This window comes from Eurosta solidaginis, chromosome 4 (genome assembly GCF_040869045.1).
Source record: "Eurosta solidaginis isolate ZX-2024a chromosome 4, ASM4086904v1, whole genome shotgun sequence".
NCBI classification, from domain to species: Eukaryota; Metazoa; Arthropoda; class Insecta; order Diptera; family Tephritidae; genus Eurosta; species Eurosta solidaginis.
The window spans coordinates 51,833,435-51,857,471 of record NC_090322.1 but is presented as its reverse complement, the minus strand read 5'-3'; the positions used below and the strand labels follow the sequence as shown (position 1 = coordinate 51,857,471).

Here is a 24,037-nt window from a genome sequence, read left to right as displayed (position 1 = left end):
GGGAAGGACCTAGCCGTTCGAAACTAAACGAGGTTTCCGACAGAGTGACCCCCTATTCGAATAATACGATTGTTCTATTAATCGAATTTCACGAGCTCTAATCCAGATACTACATTTCTGAATAGGTCTACCAGATTTTTTTTAATAGGTTTAAAAAAGGATTGCTGCATATTTTATCATGTGGCATATTATGGTAGGCGGCCAAGAGTTCCATAAGATTTTGAAGTTTTGCTACATGGATCAGGACATTTAATGCTTACCTCAAATCATTTTGCCTACAATATTAAAACTACTCGATCTGCAACTGGGTTACTAAGATATTATTAAACAAATATTTGTACCTTTTTTAGGAGAACGCATGACCGAAGAAATTGAGGATCGCTTATGCGCCGTTTACAATTTGGGCAAACAAGATATAGATGCTGCTAAAAAAGAGGAAGAAACGAAAAAGCCCACCGCCGAAGATCAAACGAAACAAGAAATGCAAGCACAATTCCTAAGTTGTGTTCAAGCTAAGTACGAAGCAGCAGAAGATGATCGTATAAGGCGCGACATTAGTCGTATGCAATTGAAATTCACGGCCGAGGAGCAGGAAAAAATACGGAAAGACAAAGCGGCCAAACAAGCGCGCATCGAAGCTTATATGCGTGAGCTGCAACAGCAAAAGGAGGCGAAACGACGAGCTGAAGAAGAGAAACGGTACGAAATGGCAACACGCTTCAAGAATAGCGAACTAAATCGTCTTTTTGAGGAAGCACAAAAACAAAAAGGACTGAATCAAATCAAAGAAAATCGTATAACGATCAAAGAACAAATTGAAAATAAGCTGCGCATGGAAGAGGAAGATAAGGAACTCATGCGTATGGCTTGCCAAAATAATGACGATGAACGTGAGGACAAATTCTTCTTTGAATATGCACGCAATCTCATGGAGGATGCACACAAGAAGCAACGTCCCTTATATCCTTTCGTTAAGGTTGTGGAACAATATAAACGCGATCGGGGCATCGATTGTGAGCGTAAGACACCAAAGCATTTGCTATCGCATATTAATATTGGCACATGTCAACCAGGCGATAGTCAGGCGGATGCTGCTGAATCTACGTTAAATAAGCATAAAACGGCAAAGTCAGCTCATGCCGGCAGTCCAACAGAGTGCAGCAATTCTGCAGCAGTAGCTGCAAAGATGGAAAAATCGGACAAGGAGAGTATATTGGAGAATTGTCTTAAGATATCAGAATTGATTGCAGCTGATGCAAAAAAGTCAGAAAATGATGGAGATATATGCAAAAATAAATTGGTGGATTGCTTGAGACCAAGCAGCCACTTTTCAGCAGCCAAGAAGGAAGACGATTGTGAGTTATTACTCAGTGCGGGTAGTAAAGTGCGTTATTCAATGACGGATTTGAAGAAAATGAATCAATTCAAAATGGCAAACGAACAATAGACCACGTGCATATCTTTACATATACGCAGTATAAAATGTAATGTCGGTATGAATTTAATAAATATTTTATATTTATTTGTTTGCATGCATTTATAATAAATAATTAATGAAGTTTTTAAAATTATTTTTGTTTTTCTTTTTTATTAATTCATATGTTTGTTTGGACTGGCAGCATAGAGCTTTTAGCGAGTATTTTAAATATATTCCCTAAAATTATATACAGTTCATAGATGTCTTACTTTTCTTACTTATACTAAATACGAAATTGAGGTGACCTGCAACAAAAAAAAAATAAAATAAATATGAACATTCCATTTTTTAAAGTAATGCAACCTATTTACCTTTTCATGTTCATTGTGAGTATTTTGGTTTTGATTCGTTTACGATCACGACAAATAATTTCCATGCGTTCCTTGACTGAGGTATTAAAGAGTATTAAATGAAGTGTGCGAATCGCCGAAGTTAGCTTATAAAGAGATTCGAGAATGTGTAAATGTGTTATTAGGAGCATGTTTGTACCGTTAGCTTGTTATTGTTGTTGTAGCGATAAGAACACTCCCCGAAGGCATTGGGTATTTGGTAGTTGACCAAATAATAAAATATTTTTTTTTTTTTAATTTATTAATATTGATTTGATGGTTTTAATATTTTTATAAACTAATTAGAATTTTCTTTTTTTGAAGTATTTAAAAAATTTCGTTTTCAAAATACAACTCAATAAAAAAATATTTTATTTACAGCTAACACTATATTTTTTTTTAATTTATTAATATTGATTTGATGTTTTTAATATTTTTATAAACTAATTATAATTTTTGTTTTTTTTAAGTATTTAAAAATTTTCATTTTCAAAATACAACTCAATTAAAAAAATATTTAAAAATTAAAGTATAAAGAACAAAGTATAATATTTTATTATAATAGTTAACACTTTAAGGGGTGCCGTTAGCTTAATTCACAAAGGTCATACCAACAAATTTAAAATTTTGCAATGTTAAAAGGCTTAATGGCGGCTGGTGTGGTGTGATGGTAGCGTGATCCGCCTATCACACCGAAGATCCTGGGTTCACGCCCGGGCAAGGCAACATTTTTCTAAGCGGGGTCGCCCCTCGGCAATGTTTGCCAAGCACTCCGAGTGTATTTCTGCCATGAAAAGCTCTCAGTGAAAAATTAAAAAAAGGAGCACGACGTAAATTGGCCTCTCTCTTCGGAGGTTATCGCGCATTTACATTTATTTTTTCTTTTTTTTTTTTATAAAAGGCTTAAGTGGCAACTAAGAAAACCGCGAAGTTGGCCGTAACGTAATATAGCGGTAAACTAAGACAAACCCGCTTTAAAAAAACAAACTGGGAAGACTATACGACTTTCACAAATCAACCCGCTCTCTCCCTTCCGACTGATGTTCGGCAAATCGAGCGCACGTTCTGCAAAGTCATCGCACCAGCTTCGGCACATTTGTTTTCGGCCGGTCTAATACCCGAAATCATACTACATTTCCCGGCTGAAGCTGCAAACATAGCAAGATAACCTGACCTAGCGAGATAACTCTACCGGTTGGTAAATGAGTACAAAAGTGCCAAATGGGAAGAGAAAGACTGCAACCTCTCTGCGGGTGTTAATTGTCGTGCAATTATTGTCTTAACTCGATGAAACAACTATAAAAAATCCATCGCTTTTTGCCATAAAATCTGTGGGACTAAAAGAAATGCGCGAGTGCATTCTGCCGGAAATTTGTAATGCATCCTTCAGTAGACAAGGCTAGACGTCAAACAGACGGGCACATCATAAACACGACGTGCCACGCATTACCATCACTCCCACAGAGGTTGAGGAAGCCATTAAAAAGGCCAAGCTCTATAAACCAATAGGCCCATCTATAAACCAATAGGCCCAGACGATATATCCGTGCCAATGCTGAAACGTTTCGTTGAAGTTCTTTGTCATTCACGAACACTGGAAAATGACAAGCATAAAAGCCTGGGAAACCAACTTAAGAAGGTAGGTCATATCGACTAATATCACTCCTCTCGCCAGTAACGAAAGCATGGCAAATCTTCGCTTAGCCAACCATAAGCATGGCTTCCGCAAAATGTGTAGCACTACCACTGCGCTAAATTCTATAAAAAACCAGATAAATTACGGACTGAGCCAGCAGATGGTGCTCGTGACACTTCAACTGTCAACCAACTTTGATACAGTCAAACACGGCACACTACTCCAAGACATTGAAGGTTCATCGCTTACCCTTGTCTATCATCAAGATGTACCGGAAATTATCTGAGTAGTTGGCAGTCAGTTCAATTTATCAACGAATTCTCAAAACCTGGGAGAATTTAACAGGGCGTGCCACAGGATGGTGTCCCCGCTTCTTTTAAATGTTTATATATCAAAGCTGCCTTTCCCCCCAAAAGAAGTTACTACCATTTCCTACGGCGACAACTGCACGATAATAGCAACACGACATGGTCCTCCACTAGACGAATTAGTTTCTAGAGAAAACAGCTACCTCCGAAGTCGTTGTGGTTTCTTCACCTCGCGCGACCTGGTACTATCACCGACGGTGTTACGCTTTCGACTGTCAGCCAGGGATTCAAGGGGCTGTGTAGCGCAACCCTACCAAGGGGTTGCCAGCGCAATATATAGATTCTCCAACCCAATTGTCAACCTCACATACCCGCGGCGAATCCTGTTTCATTAACAGACGTGTCTCTGGCGACCCCAAGTTCCTCATGGAACTAGGCGGTGGGGAGGAAGGGATGGCCTGAAGGTTTAATATGGTCATGTACATTGTTCCCGAGATGGTCGGGCTAGTATTTTTATGGTGCTTTGTTACCAAAGCGTACCGGATCTATATCCGGCAAATGACCATCAACATCGATAACACTCCCCAGGACCATCGGGGAGTGTCTTTATCGTTAATACAACAACAACAATAACAACAACAGTCACCCAAAGATATTAGGGGTAACGTTTGATAACACTCTCACCTTCAAGGCGCATGCCTCCGAAATTGTATCCAAAGTACAAAGCCGCCACAAAATCCCCTTGATTTCCGGCAGCACTTGGGGAATTGATAAAAAGCGTTGCTAACCACTTCAACTTACTTCAATATTAAAGAGCATAACGAAATGCTGAATAGACAGTTTTTGCTAAATGATGTATATTGGAACGATTTTCCGTCATCCCTTGTCAAATTTGGTTTTGAGACAAACCGGTTTCGGCGTTGTGCCATCATCAGTGTCGATTTTCGTTCTGATCTGTTGTTGTCATTTGTCCTGTATTTATAGTTCTTAGGTATATGAGCAGGTATTGTCAAATTGATGCTTGTGTATATTTAGTTATGTGTATGTGCTGTGTGTTCGTTCAGGACCGAGGGTGGTTTACTAATCGATTTGTGTGGCTGACTGGGGTAGGTAGAAATCTGTGATTTTAGTCGTTTGACCTTCTTTGTCGGTTTTTTGTTTTGGTGTGTTAATTGTTTTGTGTTTATTTGTTGTTGTGCGTTTGTCTGTTGTACCTGTGTGATTAAGTTGTTTCCTGTAAACAAGTTTTAAAGGCTCGAATATTGTGTCAGAAATGGTGTTTATCTGTTCGTTTATTATTCTACCGTCGAATGTTTTCTGTTTGTAGATTTCCATGTTTTCGAGTACGTTGAGACGTCGGCCCTTTTCTTGTATGTGAAGAACCCTAACTGTTTTATTGATGTTTGCTGGGGAACATTCATTCTCGACCATGTGATTCGCGAAGTTAGACTCGGGTATAATGTTTGGATTCCGTATTTTTTTGTTGTAATCTCTAATATGTTCTCTGAACCTCGTTCTTATTTGCCGTCCTGTTTGTCCTATGTAACTATGCTGGCATCCGCAGGTAAGCTTGTATACGCCGTGGCTGCTAAACGGATCCTCTGAGTTAATGTTAGTTCTTAGTTTTCGCCCTAGATTGTTCGATGTTTTGAATGCTGTGTTAATGTTGTATTTTTTAAAGAAATTTGCCAATTTATATGTTGGTTTTCCAGTATATGTCATAGTCGTCCAGCTATTATTTTCTGTTTCTTTATTTCTTTTTGGTTCTCCATTTGTCCTTCTGAGCTTATCTACTAGTGCTTTTTTATATCCGTTGTTTGCAGCGATATTATATATGACCTCAAGTTCTCTCTTATATGCCTCTTGTGTAAGAGGTGTTCTTTCAAGTCTATGTACCAAGTGCCTTAATGCTGCATTTTTATGATGTTGAGGGTGATTTGAGGTATTGTGTATTATTGTGTCGGTGGCCGTTGACTTTCTATATATGTCATAGTTAAATCTTTTGGCTTCTTTATCAATATTTATCGTGAGGTCTAGATAGTTGATTCCTCCGTCTTTTTCGGTTTCCATTGTAAATTTTATATTGCCGTGCTGTTTGTTGAGGTACTCCAGTACGAGCTCTTCGTTATTAGTAGTTAAAACGCATATTATGTCATCCACGTATCTAGCATAAAATGACACGCCTAATTTGGACTTCAGCTCCTGTATGTACTTTTCTTCCAGATTTTGCATGAACACTTCCATAAGAATTGCTGATGTGGGGCTTCCCATTCCAAGACCGTTTGTTTGTCTATATATTTTATTGTTGAATTTAAAATAGTTTTGACGTAAAGTGGTTCTTAGCGTATTTGTGATTTGCATACTTTTCACTTTGTTTTTTGTGTTATGAACTATTGTTGAGCTAACTATGTCCAAAGTCTCCGATAGTGGTATAGATGGGTATAGATCTTTTATGTCAAAAGATACCAATTTGCTGTTTCTTGTTAGCTCTACGGTCTCGAGTCTCTCTATTAGTTCTGTTGTGTTAGCTATTGCATATTCGTTCCTTAGCTCCAGAGTGTCTATCAATATCGTTTTTAAATATTTGGACAGTTTGTAACATGGTGCCGATTTGAAATTAATGATGGGCCTCATTGGCGTGTCCGGCTTGTGGATTTTTGGTAGCGCAACCAGTGGAGGAGCCGAAGGGTTCATTTGGACCAATCTATGTGCCATGTTAGAATCTACTATATTTGTTGCATTTTTTATAGCAACTTTGATTTGTTTTTGGTATTCATCTGTGGGATCCTCTCTCATTCTACGACATTTCATTTCCTCTATGAGATCCTCGGTTTTGGATATATATTGCTCTTTTTCGATTAGCACAGTGGTGTTTCCTTTGTCCGCTTTCGTTTCTTTAAAAAATACAACATTAACACAGCATTCAAAACATCGAACAATCTAGGGCGATAACTAAGAACTAACATTAACTCAGAGGATCCGTTTAGCAGCCACGGCGTATACAAGCTTACCTGCGGATGCCAGCATAGTTACATAGGACAAACAGGACGGCAAATAAGAACGAGGTTCAGAGAACATTTTAGAGATTACAACAAAAAAATACGGAATCCAAACATTATACCCGAGTCTAACTTCGCGAATCACATGGTCGAGAATGAATGTTCCCCAGCAAACATCAATAAAACAGTTAGGGTTCTTCACATACAAGAAAAGGGCCGACGTCTCAACGTACTCGAAAACATGGAAATCTACAAACAGAAAACATTCGACGGTAGAATAATAAACGAACAGATAAACACCATTTCTGACACAATATTCGAGCCTTTAAAACTTGTTTACAGGAAACAACTTAATCACACAGGTACAACAGACAAATGCACAACAACAAATAAACACAAAACAATTAACACACCAAAACAAAAAACCGACAAAGAAGGTCAAACGACTAAAATCACAGATTTCTACCTACCCCAGTCAGCCACACAAATCGATTAGTAAACCACCCTCGGTTCTGAACGAACACACAGCACATACACATAACTAAATATACACAAGCATCAATTTGACAATACCTGCTCATATACCTACGAACTATAAATACAGGACAAATGACAACAACAGATCAGAACGAAAATCGACACTGATGATGGCACAACGCCGAAACCGGTTTGTCTCAAAACCAAATTTGACAAGGGATGACGGAAAATCGTTCCAATATACATCATTTATCCACCCTGTCGGAAAATCAACCAAACAAGATAAGTCAGTTTTTGCTAAATTGTCACAAACCGGGACACCCTAGGAAATAACTGCTTGATATAGCACCGTCTTCAAGAGGGATAAGGAAATATCTCAGTAAGAACTATGATGACATCCGGCACCTGCCTACGCAGCCGTTTGATCCAGATCAGCATAAGGTCCTAAGCAAAATCCACAAAAACTTAGTAAACCTTTTTTTCTAGGTCGCGCCCGGTGAGCCTCGTTATCAATATATGTACACTATAATACCCTTGCAGACAAAAAACCAGACTACCATGGGATACACGAGTCACCCGGGCTCAACTCCCTTCCGGATAATGTAACAGGTTAAACTCTTAATTGTACAGAATCAATCCAGATATATGTACATACGTAATGTATGTCCTGTATGCAAAGTGTCCCCTCAACCTACGCCTCTAACAGCAACTTCCCCATGGGTGGACTATTGAAACTGTTAGTTTTCTTGTACTCCCGTTAGAGTACTAAGATGAGAATTCGTGAGTGATCGCGCCCATTGAATGGGGCGAAGCACTGTTAACACAACAACAACAACTTCAAAGATCACAATTTAGAGATAAGATAAATTTAGCTTACCTGCTTCACAAGTTGCGCCTTCAATTTGATATTGCTCGGATTTTTCGCCTCTACAGGATCCTGGCAAGTTTCGATATGCAAACTTAAAACGAACATTAGCGTGTCCTTAATTGTTTGCACAATGCGCTGGATTTGTTCCGTCTGAAATAGGCGACGCACCAAATAGCCACGAACATACGCATTAATAGTAGTTACAGCAGCTTCACGACGTTTTGCTTCCTCATGGAGTTTCATATCTGCTGTTGTGAGCTATTCGGTGGTTTTTGAACGAAAAAATTTAAAATTTGCGGGTAGCAAATATGTTTTTTAAGTGTTAGAATTTATTATTATTTTTTTTTTTTTTTGTTATTCTGAAACTTATTTTTGTATGACCTAAGCTAAGATTTATAAAATTTGTTCTAAAGATTTTCAAAGAAATGCAGGCACTTAAGGATACATTTAAATTTTACGGTTAATCATAAACAGGTACCGAAAGGTTTCAATCTCTTTTCAGTTTTTCAATAATTTCACATTGTAATAAGACATGTACATATATAAAAATTTACTTATTTAATTTTGTAAACGCCTTAAAATCAAATTAAAAGTCAAAAACTCAACTGAAAATGCATTAATATATAAATATTATTAAAGATTAATCTACTCAATATTATAATATTTCCAAACTTTTTAGGTTAGGTTGATTTTATAAGAATGTGTAGACTACATTTGCCGTTATTTTGCTTAACTCCAGTTATACTAGAATGAAGGTTATTTAATGTTAGTATTGAATTGGTTGATTTGATACGTTGCTAGATAAGGCACAGTTATAGATCGCTGATTTTTTTTTTAATTTACTGATTGTGTATTACTTTTTATACGTTTTTATTTTTTTAGTAAATTCGTTCAACTATTACTGTAAAGCTTTTAAGTGTGAAAAAGAAGAAAAGAGAAATATTTGAAATATATAATAGATAAAAGGTTAGCAAATTTTGTTTTTTGGCGACCTTTAAATTTAACAATTATTTCTTCTAACTGGCTCTAGGTCAATAAATTAAACAAGTTGTTGTTGTTTTTGTTCCAATATATTTCGATCTCCAACGGAGATCGTCACCCACCTAACATCTGAACTCATTCCCCGATGACGATCTCCGTTGGAGATCGAAATATATTGGAACAAAAACAACAACAACTTGTTTAATTTATTGACCTAGAGCCAGTTAGAAGAACTCATTCCCCGATGACGATCTCCGTTGGAGATCGAAATATATTGGAACAAAAACAACAACAACTTGTTTAATTTATTGACCTAGAGCCAGTTAGAAGAAATAATTGATAAAAGGTTAGTTTACATGTTAGATATAAAATATACTAAATAATTTCAATAAGTCTGAAAATTTAATAACTTCTGAAATAAATTTGTATTTGTATTTATTTGAGAATTTGTTCATAGCACAATTTAACAAATTATTTTACAGTGCTAATCAGGAATACCATGAGCTATATAAATTTAACATTAAGGCCCGGTTTTTCAGTAGTTGGTTAAGCTAAGCTTAAACTAAGTTTGCTTAAACTCTAGTCAAATTTAAACTACAGTTAAACTACCAGTTTTTCAGTCACAGCTTAAAGCCGCCTTTTGTGCGGCAACACTGGCTTTTTATTATCTAGATAATTTGTAAATACGGCAACAGCTGGATTTTGTTCACCCAACAAACATGGAGAAAAATTCTCCAGAGAAGTTATATCCAACAATATATCCGAAGTGATATCCAACATTATTATTTAATTATTCTTAAACAACCAGATAGTTCTCGAGTGGATATCCAACTTCATTTTCCAATCACTATCCAACCTTTGAGAAATTTTGTAAAATCAAAAGTTTTCGAGTTGATCTCCAACGTCATTCTTATTTTCCAATTATTATCCGAATTTCGAGAGATTTTGAGAAATGTACGGTCCTCAAATTAATATTTAACCCATTTCTCCAGTTGATGTCCTACATTGCATATCGAATTGAGGTGGAGTTGAAAAAAATCTCCAAGGTGGTACCAACAGAACCAACAGCTGTTTATTGTGAGAAATAAACACCTGGTTAATAGCAGTAATGAAGCGTAATTAACCAAAAATAAATTATATAGTGACGCAAATTGGAAGAGAAGCTCGGCCTAAAATATCTTCAGAAGTTATCACATTTATTTATTTTTTAAATTATATATATTTCATTTTATTTTCGTGACAATAATGTAGTATGAATCTTACATTTGAGTCCAGTTAGAGAATCACAAGTTGTTAATTGAATTTTTTCAACTTGAGTAATAGTATTTTTCGCTTTATAAAAAACGAGCCGGACCCGTGCACATCTTGCGCAACCAATATAAAGGTCTCTTATCAAATATCAAGAGAAATCAGCTGTTCTATCAATCAAATAAAACTTACAGCTTGCCCTTCCATCGATAGATTGAGCGACACTGGCGCCATCTGATATGGAAAAGTAGCCAACTCTCAAATTTTGTTCCAAGCAAGAAGAAAAATTTGACATTTGCTTTGGCTAAGGGTGCTGGCACACCTTGCAATTGTAATTATTTTTCCCATTCGTTGATAACTTTTCTAACATCTTTCACAATTAAAAACTGCAATATAACAAATGAATACGACACAAAATATGTTAGCAAGTATTTTTGTTATATAGGGAGAACGTTTATACCAGTGCTTCGCGAAATTTTGTTTGTAAATGGGCAAGGCGAAATAAACTTCAATTGCCAATTCTGAAGTTCCTTCATATTTACAAACGCAACATCTTGGTTGATTGTGGCGATGTTATTGGAATGCATAAGATTGTGTTAAACGCTTCTATATGAAAAATGTGATTGTGCCGCGGCCTTTAACTAGAGTTTAACTCTGCCAGATCGGCCGGTTAAGCTCACCTTGAACTTCAGTTAAAGTAGACCGAAAAACTGCCGAATAAGTTTAAGCGTAGTTTAACTGACAAACTGAGTTGAACTTCTACTGAAAAACTGGGCCTAATAATAAATTAAATTAAATTTAATTAAATATAATGAATAATTTAGTAAGTCTGAAATAAAATAAAGTGTTAACAGCATTTGTAGGGGTACTCAATTCTATTTGGGAATCGGCATTAACTGCGAAAACAATGTCAGTATAAATATCAAACGGGGAGTAACTCTATCCAACAAGTGTTTCCTTGGACAGAGTAGGTCATTGAAGAGTACGATCCTCTTTCGACAAACAACAAAATCCTCACCTGTATGGCTCGTAATCATAGAGAGAAGATAGAATGGCTCGAGGCTATTGCAGAAAAATGTGCTCCGTAAGATTTATTAATGATGAGCCATTAGAACTTAACACAGAGTATGTGGAAGCAGAGAAAGGAGAAAACCTTCACAGATTTGGAAGGAACATGTGGACTACTTGAACTGCTTTGGCGCTCCCAATTTGCATCATTTATTGCGTAACAAGTAAAGTTCGTGCTTATTTAGTTTGTCTTATAACTAATCATCGAATTTCAATGTTACGTTAGTTTGAACTAGCCGCACCTTACATAGACTGAATGAGCCCATAGTAGAACGAACTGAAAAACCCTTTCAGAAACCAGTACCTATGTTATTAAATAACTCCGACCTCTTGCTTAATAGTAGAAGCTTTCTACGACCTATGTATATCACTTGCTCCTTCTAGAACTGATAGCTGTAATCACTCCTACAAGCTGGAGTCTTAGCCTGGCGCGCACAGGGCGCGAGCGAAAAAGGTGATCGATCGTTTACACCTCCAACCCGCACTTCCTACATCTGTTTCCATTTACTAGGCGTAGTTTGAAAACATGTGATGCCAGAAGGCAGTGTCCAGTCACATTACCCATTATGAGCCTACAGTCCTCTTTTTTTATACTCAGCTGAGCAGAGCTCACAGAGTATATTAATTTTGTTAGCATAACGGTACCCCGTGACGGCATAAACTAATCGAGATAGATACATCAAAATGATCTGGGCGAAAAAAGAAATTCATTTAGCCATGTCCGTCCGTCTGTCCGTAAACACGATAACTTGAGTAAACTTTGAGGTGTCTTAATGAAATTTGGTATGTAAGTTCCTGGGCACTCATCTCAGATCGCTATTTAAAATGAACGAAATCGGACAATAACCACGCCCACTTTTTCGATATCGAAAATTTCGAAAAACCGAAAAAGTGCGATAATTCATTCCCAAGCGATGAAACTTGGTAGGTGGGTTGACCTTATGACGCAGAATAGAAAATAAGTAAAATTTAAGTTAAAAGAAGGTAATTTAAAAGTTTTGCAAGCAGTAATTTGGCAGCTGAGTATGTAATGTTCGGTTACCCCCGATTTAGCCTTCCTTACTTGTTTTATGATAAGATTAACTTTGTAAGTCTTAGGTTGTAAGATCTGCAGATGATCTTCGACACTTCACAGCCCTGCACCTTTCCTGCTAGATCGATGCGGAACTCTCGACTTCTCTTAATTTCCCCAATCTTATTAGGACGCCTACGGTACAAGCTTTGACGGTTGCGACCTGTTTAGTTTGGTCATCCCCTTTTTCGTTTCCATCTATTCCCAAGGAAGCCAATGTAGATGTACATTTTTCCTAATCCCGATTCTTTCCTGGGTTTGCATGCACTCTAACACACTTTCAGATGCTGTGCTATGAGAAATTGTAGCCTAAATTGCTGCTTGGCTGTCAATGTTAAAATTGACGCGGATGTAGTTTAAGTTTTGTTTCTCCAGTGTTTCTACTGCTTTAGTCACAGCTACTACTTCCGCCTAAAAAACTCTATATGGCACATTGTAGGATTTTATTTCCGGAGCAGCATAGAATACCGCAGATCCTACTCCTCCCATTACTTTGGAGCCATCGATGTACACGTGTATCGCCTCGTCTGCCATTTGGTCACCCTTGCACTAACCATCCACCTCTATTGTGGATCTAGGTCCAGCGACAAGGACCTTAAACCGTTTTAGTAAACAGGACAACATATGTACATCTTCTCTGCGTTGACGATCAGCCCACAATTAGACGCCCAGGCATGTATATTCCGAAGAGCCCGATCCATCAAATATCTAATTATTGGAAGGCACTTTCCACATATGACAACTGCATACCCCGTGTTCTTTTTTGATCTAACGGCGGATGGACGTGTATTTTTCGAGTCATTAAAAAAACAACAAACGGACTTCAATAAAATATATCCATCCAATTTGAATATAGGTAGGGTCCAAAATAGAAAAAATGGTACAATAATTAGTAGTGCGAAGTCAGCTAGTGATAAGGATAAAATTAGGGACACTCTAACAGAAAGGCTATATAAAAGTAAATACAACATAGCTGAACCGAAAGTATATTTTCCTAAAATCATGGTGAATAACATTAGGACTGGGCATCCTGAAGAGGAAATTGTTGGTAAGATCACCAACCAAAATGAGTTTTTGCGAGATGCTAAAATGAAATGTGTAAGAGTTATTAAATCAAGGAAGGAAAACAGAGCCTCATATATCAATGCAGTCATTGAGATTGAGCACAAATACTATGAAGACGTGTTGAAATGCAAGAAAATCAATATTGGTTGGGACCGCTGTCCAGTTTACGACGCTCAAACGGTAAAAAGATGTTATAAATTGTCAGGAACACACCTATCATCGGTTCAGGAACACACATACAATCGATTCACAATACACATTCCTATATATACACTTTACTGCACAACCACTTTTATTGTACACACTTGAATATCTATATATTAATACGCTAACAAAATTTCCATACAATCAATTGACAGGCTGTTTCGCATACTTAGCATACGTAAAATCATATAAAAGTTATTTGAATCGATTCGTATTGATCAGCCGCAGTGCATAGGCCTATTTTTGTTAACAAATATTACTCTATTTCTTTATAATTAATAGAAAAAGTTGTTTGTAAATTCGAGCAATTCATACAAATATCGTAATTCATTATCGCGCACAAGCGCGCCATCTTTGGGAACAATTATCTAAGTTTTCTAATGCGAATTTCAAAGACCTAAACCTTTATGCACAAGCGCGCCGTCTTTGGGAACAATTATCTAAGTGTTTAATGTGAATTTCAAATTGTATGTATCCCCGCTAAATTCGAAGGCACAAATGTTTCACCTGCATACAAATATGGTTTCCCATTGTTGCCGCTTACCTATAATAGCCTCTACCAAAATCCTAATAAATTGTTCCAAAATAATTTATAGCGTACCAAAAATCGTAAATAGAATTAATTTTTGACCGGCCCATTTTTTGTGGCAAATTTTACCTACACGTAAATACATAAGTCTTTATTTAACAGATTCTTTGTTTTTATTTTAGTTGTTTTCAAAAAAACATGAAATCACAAATAATGAGTTAACTTTTGTTGAAACTAACTAATTTATTTATAACAATTAATGGCAAATTTGCTCGAAAATTTTGTTGTATTTGCAGATTTAATCCTCATTTTAGATAAAGTACGTCTTATACTGAACAAAAAAAAAAAAAAGTTACAAAAATATAACATTACATTTTTTATATTACCTTTTATGCTAATTACGAAACAAAAAAACGTCCCAAAAACTTTTTTTATTTTAGGTCAGAGCGGCAACCGGCATCATAGCGGCTGTCTTGCATAGGCAGTATATTACCCACTATCTATATATTAATACGCTAACAAAATTTCCATACAATCAATTGACAGGCTGTTTCGCATACTTAGCATACGTAAAATCATATAAAAGTTATTTGAATCGATTCGTATTGATCAGCCGCAGTGCATAGGCCTATTTTTGTTAACAAATATTAATAGAAAAAGTTGTTTGTAAATTCGAACAATTCATACAAATATCGTAATTCGTTATCGTGCACAAGCGCGCCATCTTTGGGAACAATTATCTAAGTTTTCTAATGCGAATTTCAAAGACCTAAACCTTTATGCACAAGCGCGCCGTCTTTGGGAACAATTATCTAAGTGTTTAATGTGAATTTCAAATTTTATGTATCCCCGCTAAATTCGAAGGCACAAATGTTTCACCTGCATACAAATATGGTTTCCCATTGTTGCCGCTTACCTATAATAGCCTCTACCAAAATCCTAATAAATTGTTCCAAAATAATTTATAGCGTACCAAAAATCTTAAATAGAATTAATTTTTGACCGGCCCATTTTTTGTGGCAAATTTTACCTACACGTAAATACATAAGTCTTTATTTAACAGATTCTTTGTTTTTTATTTTAGTTGTTTTCAAAAAAACATGAAATCACAAATAATGAGTTAACTTTTGTTGAAACTAACTAATTTATTTATAACAATTAATGGCAAATTTGCTCGAAAATTTTGTTGCTTTTGCAGATTTAATCCTCATTTTAGATAAAGTACGTCTTATACTGAACAAAAAAAAAAAGTTACAAAAATATAACATTACATTTTTCATATTGCCTTTTATGCTAATTACGAAACAAAAAAACGTCCCAAAAACTTTTTTGATTTTAGGTCAGAGCGGCAACCGGCATCATAGCGGCCGTCTTGCATAGGCAGTATATTACCCACTATCTATATATTAATACGCTAACAACATTTCCATACAATCAATTGACAGGCTGTTTCGCATACTTAGCATACGTAAAATCATATAAAAGTTATTTGAATCGATTCGTATTGATCAGCCACAGTGCATAGGCCTATTTTTGTTAACAAATATTACTCTATTTGTTTATAATTAATAGAAAAAGTAGTTTGTAAATTCGAAAAATTCAAGACCTAAACCTTTATGCACAAGCGCGCCGTCTTTGGGAACAATTATCTAAGTGTTTAATGTGAATTTCAAATGTTATGTATCCCTGCTAAATTCGAAGGCACAAATGTTTCACCTGCATACAAATATGGTTTCCCATTGTTGCCGCTTACCTATAATAGCCTCTACCAAAATCCTAATAAATTGTTCCAAAATAATTTATAGCGTACCAAAAATCCTAAATAGAATTAATTTTTGACCGGCCCATTTTTTGTGGCAAATTTTACCTACACGTAAATACATAAGTCTTTATTTAACAGATTCTTTGTTTTTTATTTTAGTTGTTTTCAAAAAAACATGAAATCACAAATAATGAGTTAACTTTTGTTGAAACTAACTAATTTATTTACAACAATTAATGGCAAATTTGCTCGAAAATTTTGTTGCATTTGCAGATTTAATCCTCATTTTAGATAAAGTACGTCTTATACTGAACAAAAAAAAAAAAGTTACAAAAATATAACATTACATTTTTTATATTGCCTTTTATGCTAATTACGAAACAAAAAAACGTCCCAAAAACTTTTTTGATTTTAGGTCAGAGCGGCAACCGGCAACATAGCGGCCGTCTTGCATAGGCAGTATATTACCCACTATCTATATATTAATACGCTAACAAAATTTCCATACAATCAATTGACAGGCTGTTTCGCATACTTAGCATACGTAAAATCATATAAAAGTTATTTGAATCGATTCGTATTGATCAGCCGCAGTGCATAGGCCTATTTTTGTTAACAAATATTACTCTATTTGTTTATAATTAATAGAAAAAGTTGTTTGTAAATTCGAACAATTCATACAAATATCGTAATTCATTATCGTGCACAAGCGCTCCATCTTTGGGAACAATTATCTAAGTTTTCCAATGCGAATTTCAAAGACCTAAACCTTTATGCAAAAGCGCGCCATCTTTGGGAACAATTATCTAAGTGTTTAATGTGAATTTCAAATTTTATGTATCCCCGCTAAATTCGAAGGCACAAATGTTTCACCTGCATACAAATATGGTTTCCCATTGTTGCCGCTTACCTATAATAGCCTCTACCAAAATCCTAATAAATTGTTCCAAAATAATTTATAGCGTACCAAAAATCTTAAATAGAATTAATTTTTGACCGGCCCATTTTTTGTGGCAAATTTTACCTACACGTAAATACATACATAAGTCTTTATTTAACAGATTCTTTGTTTTTTATTTTAGTTGTTTTCAAAAAAACATGAAATCACAAATAATGAGTTAGCTTTTGTTGAAACTAACTAATTTATTTATAACAATTAATGGCAAATTTTCTCGAAAATTTTGTTACATTTGCAGATTTAATCCTCATTTTAGATAAAGTACGTCTTATACTGAACAAAAAAAAAAAGTTACAAAAATATAACATTACATTTTTTATATTGCCTTTTATGCTAATTACGAAACAAAAAACGTCCCAAAAACTTTTTTGATTTTAGGTCAGAGCGGCAACCGGCATCATAGCGGCCGTCTTGCATAGGCAGTATATTACCCACTATCTATATATTAATACGCTAACAAAATTTCCATACAATCAATTGACTGGCTGTTTCGCAATTCATACAAATATCGTAATTCATTATCGTGCACAAGCGCGCCATCTTTGGGAACAATTATCTAAGTTTTTTAATGCGAATTTCAAAGACCTAAACCTTTATGCACAAGCGCGCCGTCTTTGGGAACAATTATCTAAGTGTTTAATGTGAATTTCAAATTTTATGTATCCCCGCTAAATTCGAAGGCACAAATGTTTCACCTGCATACAAATATGGTTTCTCATTGTTGCCGCTGACCTATAATAGCCTCTACCAAAATCCTAATAAATTGTTCCAAAATAATTTATAGCGTACCAAAAATCTTAAATAGAATTAATTTTTGGCCGGCCCATTTTTTGTGGCAAATTTTACCTACACGTAAATACATAAGTCTTTATTTAACAGATTCTTTGTTTTTTATTTTAGTTCTTTTCAAAAAAACATGAAATCACAAATAATGAGTTAACTTTTGTTGAAACTAACTAATTCATTTATAACAATTAATGGCAAATTGGCTCGAAAATTTTGTTGCATTTGCAGATTTAATCCTCATTTTAGATAAAGTACGTCTTATACTGAACAAAAAAAAAAAGTTACAAAAATATAACATTACATTTTTTATATTGCCTTTTATGCTAATTACGAAACAAAAAAACGTCCCAAAAACTTTTTTTATTTTAGGTCAGAGCGGCAACCGGCATCATAGCGGCCGTCTTGCATAGGCAGTATATTACCCACTATCTATATATTAATACGCTAACAAAATTTCCGTACAATCAATTGACAGGCTGTTTCGCATACTTAGCATACGTAAAATCATATAAAAGTTATTTGAATCGATTCGTATTGATCAGCCGCAGTGCATAGGCCTATTTTTGTTAACAAATATTACTCTATTTGTTTATAATTAATAGAAAAATTTGTTTGTAAATTCGAACAATTCATACAAATATCGTAATTCATTATCGTACACAAGCGCGCCATCTTTGGGAACAATTATCTAAGTTTTCTAATGCGAATTTCAAAGACTTAAACCTTTATGCACAAGCGCGCCGTCTTTGGGAACAATTATCTAAGTGTTTAATGTGAATTTCAAATTTTATGTATCCCCGCTAAATTCGAAGGCACAAATGTTTCACCTGCATACAAATATGGTTTCCCATTGTTGCCGCTTACCTATAATAGCCTCTACCAAAATCCTAATATTACTCTATTTGTTTATAATTAATAGAAAAAGTTGTTTGTAAATTCGAACAATTCATACAAATATCGTAATTTATTATCGTGCACAAGCGCACCATCTTTGGGAACAATTGTCTAAGTTTTCTAATGCGAATTTCAAAGACCTAAACCTTTATGCACAAGCGCGCCGTCTTTGGGAACAATTATCTAAGTGTTTAATGTGAATTTCAAATGTTATGTATCCCTGCTAAATTCGAAGGCACAAATGTTTCACCTGCATACAAATATGGTTTCCCATTGTTGCCGCTTACCTATAATAGCCTCTACCAAAATCCTAATAAATTGTTCCAAAATAATTTATAGCGTACCAAAAATCCTAAATAGAATTAATTTTTGACCGGCCCATTTTTTGTGGCAAATTTTACCTACACGTAAATACATAAGTCTTTATTTAACAGATTCTTTGTTTTTTATTTTAGTTGTTTTCAAAAAAACATGAAATCACAAATAATGAGTTAACTTTTGTTGAAACTAACTAATTTATTTACAACAATTAATGGCAAATTTGCTCGAAAATTTTGTTGCATTTGCAGATTTAATCCTCATTTTAGATAAAGTACGTCTTATACTGAACAAAAAAAAAAAAGTTACAAAAATATAACATTACATTTTTTATATTGCCTTTTATGCTAATTACGAAACAAAAAAACGTCCCAAAAACTTTTTTGATTTTAGGTCAGAGCGGCAACCGGCAACATAGCGGCCGTCTTGCATAGGCAGTATATTACCCACTATCTATATATTAATACGCTAACAAAATTTCCATACAATCAATTGACAGGCTGTTTCGCATACTTAGCATACGTAAAATCATATAAAAGTTATTTGAATCGATTCGTATTGATCAGCCGCAGTGCATAGGCCTATTTTTGTTAACAAATATTACTCTATTTGTTTATAATTAATAGAAAAAGTTGTTTGTAAATTCGAACAATTCATACAAATATCGTAATTCATTATCGTGCACAAGCGCTCCATCTTTGGGAACAATTATCTAAGTTTTCCAATGCGAATTTCAAAGACCTAAACCTTTATGCAAAAGCGCGCCATCTTTGGGAACAATTATCTAAGTGTTTAATGTGAATTTCAAATTTTATGTATCCCCGCTAAATTCGAAGGCACAAATGTTTCACCTGCATACAAATATGGTTTCCCATTGTTGCCGCTTACCTATAATAGCCTCTACCAAAATCCTAATAAATTGTTCCAAAATAATTTATAGCGTACCAAAAATCTTAAATAGAATTAATTTTTGACCGGCCCATTTTTTGTGGCAAATTTTACCTACACGTAAATACATACATAAGTCTTTATTTAACAGATTCTTTGTTTTTTATTTTAGTTGTTTTCAAAAAAACATGAAATCACAAATAATGAGTTAGCTTTTGTTGAAACTAACTAATTTATTTATAACAATTAATGGCAAATTTTCTCGAAAATTTTGTTACATTTGCAGATTTAATCCTCATTTTAGATAAAGTACGTCTTATACTGAACAAAAAAAAAAAGTTACAAAAATATAACATTACATTTTTTATATTGCCTTTTATGCTAATTACGAAACAAAAAACGTCCCAAAAACTTTTTTGATTTTAGGTCAGAGCGGCAACCGGCATCATAGCGGCCGTCTTGCATAGGCAGTATATTACCCACTATCTATATATTAATACGCTAACAAAATTTCCATACAATCAATTGACTGGCTGTTTCGCAATTCATACAAATATCGTAATTCATTATCGTGCACAAGCGCGCCATCTTTGGGAACAATTATCTAAGTTTTTTAATGCGAATTTCAAAGACCTAAACCTTTATGCACAAGCGCGCCGTCTTTGGGAACAATTATCTAAGTGTTTAATGTGAATTTCAAATTTTATGTATCCCCGCTAAATTCGAAGGCACAAATGTTTCACCTGCATACAAATATGGTTTCTCATTGTTGCCGCTGACCTATAATAGCCTCTACCAAAATCCTAATAAATTGTTCCAAAATAATTTATAGCGTACCAAAAATCTTAAATAGAATTAATTTTTGGCCGGCCCATTTTTTGTGGCAAATTTTACCTACACGTAAATACATAAGTCTTTATTTAACAGATTCTTTGTTTTTTATTTTAGTTCTTTTCAAAAAAACATGAAATCACAAATAATGAGTTAACTTTTGTTGAAACTAACTAATTCATTTATAACAATTAATGGCAAATTGGCTCGAAAATTTTGTTGCATTTGCAGATTTAATCCTCATTTTAGATAAAGTACGTCTTATACTGAACAAAAAAAAAAAGTTACAAAAATATAACATTACATTTTTTATATTGCCTTTTATGCTAATTACGAAACAAAAAAACGTCCCAAAAACTTTTTTTATTTTAGGTCAGAGCGGCAACCGGCATCATAGCGGCCGTCTTGCATAGGCAGTATATTACCCACTATCTATATATTAATACGCTAACAAAATTTCCGTACAATCAATTGACAGGCTGTTTCGCATACTTAGCATACGTAAAATCATATAAAAGTTATTTGAATCGATTCGTATTGATCAGCCGCAGTGCATAGGCCTATTTTTGTTAACAAATATTACTCTATTTGTTTATAATTAATAGAAAAATTTGTTTGTAAATTCGAACAATTCATACAAATATCGTAATTCATTATCGTACACAAGCGCGCCATCTTTGGGAACAATTATCTAAGTTTTCTAATGCGAATTTCAAAGACTTAAACCTTTATGCACAAGCGCGCCGTCTTTGGGAACAATTATCTAAGTGTTTAATGTGAATTTCAAATTTTATGTATCCCCGCTAAATTCGAAGGCACAAATGTTTCACCTGCATACAAATATGGTTTCCCATTGTTGCCGCTTACCTATAATAGCCTCTACCAAAATCCTAATATTACTCTATTTGTTTATAATTAATAGAAAAAGTTGTTTGTAAATTCGAACAATTCATACAAATATCGTAATTTATTATCGTGCACAAGCGCACCATCTTTGGGAACAATTGTCTAAGTTTTCTAATGCGAATTTCAAAGACCTAAACCTTTATGCACAAGCGCGCCGTCTTTGGGAACAATTATCTAAGTGTTTAATGTGAATTTCAAATTTTATATATCCCCGCTAAATTCGAAGGCACAAATGTTTCACCTGCATACAAATATGGTTTCCCATTGTTGCCGCTTACCTATAATAGCCTCTACCAAAATCCTAATAAATTGTTCCAAAATAATTTATAGCGTACCAAAAATCTTAAATAGAATTAATTTTTGACCGGCCCATTTTTTGTGGCAAATTTTACCTACACGTAAATACATAAGTCTTTATTTAACAGATTCTTTGTTTTTTATTTTAGTTGTTTTCAAAAAAACATGAAATCACAAATAATGAGTTAACTTTTGTTGAAACTAACTAATTTATTTACAACAATTAATGGCAAATTTGCTCGAAAATGTTGTTGCATTTGCAGATTTAATCCTCATTTTAGATAAAGTACGTCTTATACTGAACAAAAAAGAAAAAGTTACAAAAATATAACATTACATTTTTTATATTGCCTTTTATGCTAATTACGAAACAAAAAAACGTCCCAAAAACTTTTTTGATTTTAGGTCAGAGCAGCAACCGGCATCATAGCGGCCGTCTTGCATAGGCAGTATATTACCCACTATATTTATTATTAGGCTAACTTTGTTGGATTATATATCCATTAATCGGATGCTTAGATCCCAAAACCCTAATTGGTTTATGTCGCTTAAAGTTATGAAATCAATTTTATTTTAGTAAATATGATTGCGTGAATAATTTCAATGTTTTTGTTTGTTTTTCCTTTCTTCCTAATTTATTCTGCTCTGTTATATCTTAGTTTTATATTGTTCACAGACGATATTTTATGGTAGATATGGTCATATATATTCATGAAATGGAGTGTTTACAAATTTAATACAAATTAATTACGTACATAGATCTCAATGGGATCCCAACATTAAATATCCGAATATAAGAATCTTCATATTTCCACAATGATCACATTAAAACCCGGAAAAAGCATAAGTGCACTTATTGCGTTTTTATATGGAACTGTTTGTTCACTTCACTTAATTTTTCCCAATTTAAGTACTTTATTTTTTTTTTTTCTTTAATTAAACATTTTTTTAGTAAACTCTGCCTTCTTTCTCATTACATAATTTTTTTTATATTTTTATTTTATTTTTTATGAAGGTATCCTCTATTTTACTCGAAATTTTTGTTTTGATATGTATTTAGATATGTATTTATACCAACTTAAATGGTTGGCGTGAAATAGGCTAAATTGCTTTAGCAAATTTCTTAATTTTTAGCTAAAAGTTCGTGTTCTTTGAATTATGACACTACTGACGTTAGTGGGCAATATGTGTATATGGGTGATATAGGCCTACTGGGGAGCCGAGCTCCCAAAACTAACTTCGGTAGCGCGCCAACGGGGACCTTCCGGGTGGTGTGGAAAAACCTATTTTTCAATTCAATTTCAAGTAATTTCACCATAATTCTATGTCAATTGCATATGATTTTACATAATTTTTATATTTTTGTTTAAGGAGCTCCATACGAAAACGTTATAATTACATGTGTAAAGTTTGTAGAAAATTTAAGGAAATACAATCAAAAAGTACAAAGTCTTAGATCAAATTCAAAATTTTAAAGAAAAAGTTAAGTAAGTTAGACCAGTTTGCTATATTTCCAACACTTGATGCATAGACTGATAAAAATACACGTTGGTCGAATTTCGACCACAGGTGATACTAGTACATATTATTGAAGATTGTTCTAGACACGAACTATAATAAAACACGTGCCTTCTTAATCGTTCTATTTTATTTAATAAAAGTAATTTGTACCAAAGTTAAGGTACATTACATGGTGCCGAAACCCGAATTAAAGCGAAAAAATGCCAGAATCAGCAACTAATAGCCAAAAACCGGACCACAATATTAGACCACCAAAAAGTTTTGCCATCAACAATTACCAAATGTGGCAAACGAGTGGAAATTGTGGATTCAACAATTCGAGTGGTACGCGATCGCGACAGAACTGGATACTAAGCAACCAGAAGTGCACGTCGCAGTATTCATGTCGTCGGTAGGAAATGACGCAGCAGTAATTTACAATACTTTTAATTTAACAGAAAGTGAAAAAAAGCGTCAGCACAATCAAAAGGCGATTTACAGAATATTTTACACCCCAAATCAAAGAAACGTACGAAAGTGTCAAACATTTAATGAATTCGTTACAGATCTAAGAAGAAAAATTAAAAATTGTGGCTACGGGGCGTTTGAAGACACTTTAATTCGCGACAGAATAGT

The 24,037-nt window shown here is 34.4% G+C and overlaps 2 protein-coding genes across 7 annotated transcripts in view; one reads left to right on the top strand and one right to left on the bottom strand.

The window, feature by feature from the left end:
* Positions 1-1,571, top strand: part of LOC137249748 (cilia- and flagella- associated protein 210) — a 176,833-nt gene extending 175,262 nt beyond the window's left edge. For 2 of the 4 annotated variants that reach the window (XM_067781577.1, XM_067781578.1), the window contains exon 4: positions 351-1,571. In XM_067781577.1, coding sequence (XP_067637678.1) covers positions 351-1,447 — 1,097 coding nt within the window. In that variant the 3' untranslated portion in view covers positions 1,448-1,571. The remainder of the gene's footprint in view (positions 1-350) is intronic. The other 2 variants (XM_067781579.1, XM_067781580.1) reach the window with 2 other exon arrangements.
* The window catches only part of Cp110 (Centriolar coiled coil protein 110kDa), a 31,489-nt gene continuing 9,011 nt past the window's right edge, over positions 1,560-24,037 (bottom strand). For 2 of the 3 annotated variants that reach the window (XM_067781570.1, XM_067781569.1), the window contains 3 exons: positions 8,104-8,352; positions 1,789-1,913; positions 1,560-1,722 (listed from right to left, as the gene is read on the bottom strand). In XM_067781570.1, coding sequence (XP_067637671.1) covers positions 1,701-1,722; positions 1,789-1,913; positions 8,104-8,352 — 396 coding nt within the window. In that variant the 3' untranslated portion in view covers positions 1,560-1,700. Of the gene's footprint in view, positions 1,723-1,788; positions 1,914-8,103; positions 9,004-24,037 lie in introns of those variants that run through there. The other variant, XM_067781576.1, reaches the window with a different exon arrangement.